Source organism: Mesoplodon densirostris, chromosome 16 (assembly GCF_025265405.1).
Source record: "Mesoplodon densirostris isolate mMesDen1 chromosome 16, mMesDen1 primary haplotype, whole genome shotgun sequence".
Taxonomy (NCBI): domain Eukaryota; kingdom Metazoa; phylum Chordata; class Mammalia; order Artiodactyla; family Ziphiidae; genus Mesoplodon; species Mesoplodon densirostris.
In genome coordinates this window covers 23,543,334-23,550,703 of record NC_082676.1, presented here as the reverse complement: position 1 = coordinate 23,550,703, position 7,370 = coordinate 23,543,334, and the positions used below count along the sequence as shown (strand labels likewise).

General features: G+C 47.3%; 1 protein-coding gene across 4 annotated transcripts in view; it reads left to right on the top strand.

Annotated features, from left to right (window-relative positions):
• The first annotated feature begins 2,581 nt into the window (after nucleotides 1–2,581).
• The window catches only part of AAR2 (AAR2 splicing factor), a 30,338-nt gene continuing 25,549 nt past the window's right edge, over nucleotides 2,582–7,370 (top strand). For 2 of the 4 annotated variants that reach the window (XM_060078466.1, XM_060078470.1), the window contains exons 1-2: nucleotides 2,654–2,868; nucleotides 5,308–6,116. In XM_060078466.1, coding sequence (XP_059934449.1) covers nucleotides 5,360–6,116 — 757 coding nt within the window. In that variant the 5' untranslated portion in view covers nucleotides 2,654–2,868; nucleotides 5,308–5,359. The other 2 variants (XM_060078468.1, XM_060078469.1) reach the window with 2 other exon arrangements.

Here is a 7,370-nt window from a genome sequence, read left to right as displayed (position 1 = left end):
TAAATGCAAGAATATTAAAATTTAAAAACCATAATCCGTGTGAAACCTAAATGTGTCCCTTGGGCTATCTGAGGTGCATGTACCAGCACTTTGCTTTCATTCTACCAGACAACTCACCCCAAACCACCTTTCTTTACTACCCCAAATCTCGCAAGCAAGAACCACTGCTAACTCTCTGGTCCATTTTCTTCCAGTCTTTTCTCGTGTATATGTATGTATTTTATCCGAGTTGAAGTCACCTTGTACATGCTGTTCTAAACACTTTTTTGGTGGGGAGGCTGTGACGCAAGGCATGCGGGATCTTAGTTCCCCAGCCAGGGATGGAGCCTGGGGCCCCTGTGGGGGAAGCCCGGAGTTCTAACCACTGGACTGCCAGGGAAGTCCCCCATTCTAAATACTTCTAAAAACTTAAATCCTGAGCATTTCCCTATAACTTCAAACACTAAATACTGTCTTTTCTTTTTAAAGGTAATTCATTAAATGCTGCAAAATGCTATGCAGTGAAAAGCAATTCTTCAACTCTCTCCAGACTCCTGTCCATTGTCAGAGGCAATTGCTTCCGGGAGTTTTGTGAATCCTTCTCTGAATTTTCCCTGTAGGTTTCCTTTCGTTATCTGTCACACCTGGGGTCCTGAGATAGGACAAGTTTTGCAAACTGGGTTCCCACCCACGCTGGATCTGTGTCTCTGTCTCCCATAAATACAGAGTCAGCCTCCAAGCTGCTTAGGAATAACCTGGCTGATTCATTTAGATCAGTGGCTCTTAACTTGTGTGTGTGTGTGTGCGCGCATGTGTGTGACTTTGTCCCTCAAGGAACATTTAGCAATGTTTGGAGATATTTTTGGTTGTCACAGCTGAGAGGTGCTACTAGTATACAGTGGGTAGAGACCCGGGGTGACAGCAGCCCTACAACGAAGAATTATCTAGCCCGGAATCTCACTAGTACCAAGGTTGAGAAACCTGATCTGGGTGGACATGCAACCCACCAGCTGGGATTCCTGAGCTACCATCTACGGCTCCTGTGCCCACAGTTCAGTGCCCTGAAGTCTCAGAAGATGGTGAGTCCTGCTAGAATAGGGAGCTCTGAAAACAGACCAAGGAGCTCAGCACCTAAGGCTGGAAATGGGGAGGGGTGGGGAGGGAGCTGAGCTTCTTCATGCAGGAAATGGAACTGACATGACAGACAGATTGATATGCATGACTGTGACTCATGGAGGCCATCTCTGGCTAATCCAGCAGCAGCTCATTGTGATCAACCATGACTGCAGGGCCCGGTCTAGTCTAACCCACTAAGAGATGAATTTTGACTGAGACAGATTGGCATGTCCAGCTGTCACTGAGGAAGTGTGACAGGCAAGCTAAAGAGCAGCAGCATAGGGACAAGAACAGCCAGTCACCAGTCAGACCTTGGTTTGCCTCCTAGCCCAGCCACTCTGGCTGTGTAACCTCTTTGAGCCTCAGTTTTCTCTTCTGCACATTGGAATGCTAAGTCTGCTTAGTAGGGTAGGGTTAGTGCAAGGATTAGAAATCATACACCAAGTGGCCTGCCCTATGGATTTTGGACTTACCTAGGCAGCCCTCACAATCACGTAAGCCAATTCCTTGTAATAAAGCTCTTATATACCGCCTGCTGGCTCTGCCTCTTTGGTTGAACCCTGACTGATACAACCACCCAACACAGGGCTAGACTCCAAAATAGAAGCCATTAATTAATAAAGAATTACTGTCATTGGGCTTCCCTGGTGGCGCAGTGGTTGGGAGTCCGCCTGCCAATGCAGGGGACACGGGTTCGTGCCCCGGTCCGCGAGGATCCCGCATGCCGCAGAGCGGTTGGGCCTGTGAGCCACGGCCGCTGAGCCTGCGCGTCCGGAGCCTGTGCTCCGCAATGGGAGAGGCCACAACGGTGAGAGGCCCACATACCGCAAAAAAAAAAAAAAAAAAAAAAAAAGAATTACTGTCATTAATTAAATGCATAATATATGTATTGAGCTGGGCCTTTGTGCCTGGCTTTGTGCTAGGTTCCAGGAAAACAGTGGAGAACAAGACAGGCAGGTTTCCTCCCTCAAGGTGCGTTTACAGCCTGAGATATCGTACTAGGCCTGCACTGTCAGAGGACACTGGGTGGTTATAGCTAGAGGGACCAATGTGGTGACTACTGCTGTGAGACTGGTTCTCTCTGGGTTGGGTTTCTGAAGCTCTCCTCTACAGCTGAGTATGGTTGGAAGCTGGGACCGGGTGATAACGGGCCAAGTGTGACACTGTCACTCGGATAGAGATCGACTGACCCGGACCACGACTGAGCCTGTGTCTGTGGTTACTGGGCAGTCATGAACTTGACCCCAGCCTCAGAAACCATGGCTGATAGAGACTGAAAAACCATGGCTGGTGGATGTGTTTCTGGAGCGGGATATAAAATGCATCGTTTGATGAAAGTTATTATCCACTGTTCAGAATCTAAAACCAGTAGCTAAAAGTAGCAAAAGGCAATGTTTGATGGGGCGGAACCTGCAGACGCGGACCGTTCCTCCCGCGACCGAGAGATCCGCCCGGCCCCTTTTCCCATTGCTCCAGTCCGGCGCCAGAGAGGGAGAACTTCCGGTGCGTTTCCGCGGTGCCTGAACCTGAGGCAAGACCCCAGTCGGTGAGCGCGGCCTCCTGTCCTCTTTTAACTCCTCTGCTTTCTTTCTCTGTGTGGTCCGGCCACCCCTCTTCCCAGCTCGGGATCGCGGAGGGCCCTAGGGCACCTAGCGGGGACTGGGACATCCCCGTCTGTGGGCCGGTGGTGGGGCCCACCTGTGTCTACAGGCCTTGCTCCCTGGGAAACCGTCACCAGATACACCGTCGCCAGGACTTCCTGGGGCACCCGCGGTAACTTGCTTTTTTTCGTAACTTTAGAACTTGCGGGCCGGAGGCCGTGGCTCCGCCTGACGTGGTTCTGAGCTACTCTCTGTAACTTCGGCTAAGGTCTTTTTTCCGAACCGAGGCTTTGTTTCTTATCTACAAAATGGGTATCATGTTTTTATTAAACAAATGTTTACCAAGTGTCTAATATGTGCTAGAGATACAAAAGACCCACGTCTCCTGGAGATGACAGCCCTCTATTAACATTTGCAAAATTGCAGCTGTGATAAGTGACATGGAAAGATACAAGGCGCCGTGAGAGCGAGTTACAGGAGAACTGACTTAGCCCCGGTCAAAGAAGCTTTACTGAGGAGATGAATATTGAGCAGAGATGAGAAAAATGATTTGAGATGGAGGGGAGGGAAGAGTTTTCTATCAGGGAAGCCTCCTGTTTGAGGGTCTGAAAGAGGTCAGTTTGGCTGTAACAGAGAGCGTGTGGGGGAAAGCATGGTATGACACAAGCTGGAGGAGTTGCCAGGGACCAGACCACGCAGGCCTTCCTTGTAGGTCATGGTAGGAATTTAGTTTGCCGAGAGCCACATGAGAAGCCTCTCAGAGGATATTAAGTATGGGTGGTGACATGCTTAGATTAGTGCTTTGAGAAGGTCACTCCAGCTATTGGATGGAGAAGGGATTGAAGGGGTGATCACTCTCTGGGTGAGGGATATGGTAGCTTAGATTAAGGAGGTTGTAGAGAGAAGTGGGTGGATGTGACTTTCTGCCTCCCAAGGCATCTTCTTTGTGCCAGGCCATGTGCCAGCTGCTGAAGATATAGTGAGGAGAATTACAGTCTGGTGGAAATAGAAGGAAAGGAATGGCATTATCAAGGAGGGGCATACAGATGCCACCAGGGAAGATGGATAGTTGATGAGCAGTTATTCTAAATGCGATAGCTATTCATCTAGCAAATATTTATTAAGTACCTTCTGAATTCAAGATTAGGAATAGGAAAATGATATAAATTATTCAGAGCAGTGGCCTTCAGACTTCTTTGATTGTGAGCTACAGTAACAAATACATTTTATGTTGTGACCAAGAGTCCATTCAAACACACAAAGCTTCAGAAAGCAGTACTTAGCTTTAATATTTATGATATACTCTGATTTTTTAAAATTCTATCCTTTTATTTAAAAAAATTAATGCTGGTTGAGATTCCCTAAAATGATCTCTTGACCCATTAACAGGTTGTGACTTGCAGTTTGGAAAAATAATGCTGATTTAGAGTGAGAGTCATTTGTGGTGGGTATTGGGTTAAGACAATAAAATATGTCCTTAACATTTTTGGAAAAGGGTTGCTCTTCCTTTCCTCATGGTTTTATTTTGTTTTGTTTGTTTAAATAAAATGAGTAAAAAGGATTGAACAGGCAGCTGGTCCTTCTGTTTGTGAAGTTTTGGGGCCTTGTTTGTATGTCTGGCTAGATTGGAAGTGCCTAGAGGGCAGTAACTGTCTTACTCTGTGAATGTTTCTGTTAGTGCCTGGCAAAGATCCTGGCACAGTGCAGGCATTCCAGGGTTATTTGTTGAATTGAATAGGTAGGTGTCTTGGGACTAGAGGGTTAGATAATTGTCCTGTTTAAATTAGTTCATGTTGGAACCATTCTTACAAATACAGAGGCAGTGTGTGTCTGCTTACAGAAGTTTTATCCGTGTGTCCTCATGGGTAGTTCAGAGGTAGACAAAATAAATGTTCTATGGTCTTTCTCTTTGGATCGAAGGCCAGCTGGGCCTCCTGGATCCCTTCTGGGTGAGCAGTCTAGAGCTGCTGCTGACTGTGAACCCTTTGGGAAGTCGGTTCAGTGGGTGTGGTTATGGTTGAAAAGCTCTTCACTGCCCAAACCTTTTGTGAATTTTAGATGCTGAGCACCCACTTTCCACCTTTGGTCCATTTCTGGGCCTTCCCTGAGGCTTATAGGAAACTGAGTGGGTGCTTCTCAACTCTTCTGGGGACTCTCCAGCAATAGGTTTTAGACAGAGTTATAGTTTAAGACAGTTTAGGCAGAGTTATAGTTTAGAATGGACTAGCCAAGCATTCTCTGCTTTCATCCTCTGTTGTGAGAAGGAGATCTGAGAGTAGATCCTGAGTGAACAGTGGAAAGAACACTGGCCTGGAGGGCAGGGTACCCAGGTTCTAATTGGGTCCTCTGTGACCTTGAACATGTCACTTTTCTTTAACTGATGTCTTTCCAGCTGTGAAGTGAGTGTTCTTGCTCATTGAACCAAAACACAAAACCCCTCTTCTCTTTGAGTCTTATTTTCTTCATCTGTAAAACAGTGTGGGGTTGTGGTGACAATTAAGGGAGATAATTATGTCAGGGGTCTAGTTCAATACCTAGCACATAGAGAATGCTCAGCAAATGAAGCTTCCTTCGCCAGGTTCTGATTAACTCTGATATATTTCTTTTTCAGCTGTTCTGGAAAACTAGAAAAGTTTTCTTTTTGGTCACTCACCACTGGTCCCATGGCTGCCATGCAGATGGATCCTGAGCTTGCCAAGCACCTCTTCTTTGAAGGGGCCACTGTGGTCATCCTGAATATGCCCAAGGGGACAGAGTTTGGCATTGACTACAACTCCTGGGAGGTGGGGCCCAAGTTCCGGGGTGTGAAGATGATCCCTCCAGGCATCCACTTCCTCCACTACAGCTCTGTGGACAAGGCCAATCCCAGGGAGGTGGGCCCCCGTATGGGCTTCTTCCTTAGCCTACAGCAGCGGGGGCTGAAGGTCCTGCGCTGGGATGCAGTCCAGGAAGAGGTAGACCTGTCCCCAGCCCCAGAGGCTGTGGTGGAGGCCATGAGGGCCAACCTCCAGGAGCTGGACCAGTTCCTGGGACCTTACCCATATGCCACACTCAAGAAGTGGATCTCACTAACCAACTTCATCAGCGAGGCCACAGTGGAAAAGCTCCAGCCCGAGAGTCGGCAGATCTGTGCCTTCTCAGAGGTGCTGCCTGTGCTCTCCATGAAGTACACCAAGGACCGGGTGGGGCAGAATCTACCCCTCTGCGGCACTGAGTGCAAAAGCTACCAGGAAGGCCTGGCCCGGCTGCCCGAGATGAAGCCCAGAGCCGGCACAGAGATCCGCTTCTCCGAGCTGCCCACACAGATGTTCCCGGCAGGTGCCACGCCGGCCGAGATAACCAGGCACAGCATGGATCTGAGCTATGCTCTGGAGACCGTGCTCAGCAAGCAGTTCCCCCAAAGTCCCCAGGACGTGCTAGGTGAGGAGGAACAACGCTTTGAGAGTGGGCCAGGGGAGGTGTATATAGTCGGAGGGCTTGAGAACAAGGAGTACATCTTGGGTTATCTAGTCCAGTGGTTCCTAAACCTGGCTAGGAGGCGGTCTTGCCCAGAATGCTTGTTAAAGATACAGATCCCCGGGTCTTAGCCCTGGAGGCTAATTCAAGAGATCTGGATTGGGGCCCCAGCAATTTATCTCTCTGTCTACCTGACAGACAAGCACTGTAGGTGAACCTGATGCAGACAGTCCTGTGTTTGGGTACTGATGGTGTGGCCCAGCCTCCCTGCCACCACATCTTACAGATTGAGGTCCATAGAGGGAAAGGATTTGGCTGCTAAGTGGTGTAGTCGAAGTGAGACCAAAGCCCAGGGCTCCTGGTTCCCAGGCCCAGCCGTGTTCCTGGGGGCCTCTCACCTCCCCCCTTAGTTTGCTCCTGACTCTCTCAAGGCTTCATCCAGAACAGTGATTTTATTTTTCTTTTTTTTTTTTTAAAGGTCCAACTCTTTTTCTTTAATTTTTAAAAATTTTATTTTTAAAAAGTTTTGGCTGCATCGGGTCTTAGTTGTGGCACGTGGGATCTTTCATTGTGGTGTGTGGGCTTCTCTCTAGCTGTGGCACGCAGGCTCCAGAGCACGTGGGCTTAGTAGTTGTGGTGCATGGGCTCAGTTGCCCCATGGCATGTGGGATCTTAGTTCCCCAACCAGGGATCGAACCCACGTGCCCTGCATTGGAAGGCGGATTCTTAACCACTGGACCACCAGGGAAGTCCCAGTGATTTTCTTTTAATTGTCGTAGTTTTTATTGTTGTTTCCCCCCCTTATTACAAAAAAATAACATATACTCATCCTAGAAGAAAAACAAAAATAAAATTCCAAATCCCACCACCTAGAAATAACCATTTTTTTACACTTTGTTGTACTTATTTTCCATCTTTTAGATATATATTTATATGTATTTCTCAGTTTAATATATTTTTGTGTTTCCTTTTAGTCTTTTTTTATTCAATTATATGTGTTTTTATATATATGATATTTTTACAAAAACAAGACTACAGTAAATTATTCTGTAATTTGCTTTAATATAAACATTTTTCCATGTCACTGAAATGGTCACTTCTCTTTAATGGCTACTTATGTTCCATAGTAATTGAACCAACCCCTGTTGATGGATCTTTAAGATGTTCCTATTTTCCCTATTATAAATGTTGTCTAATGAATATCCTTGTGTGCCCTTC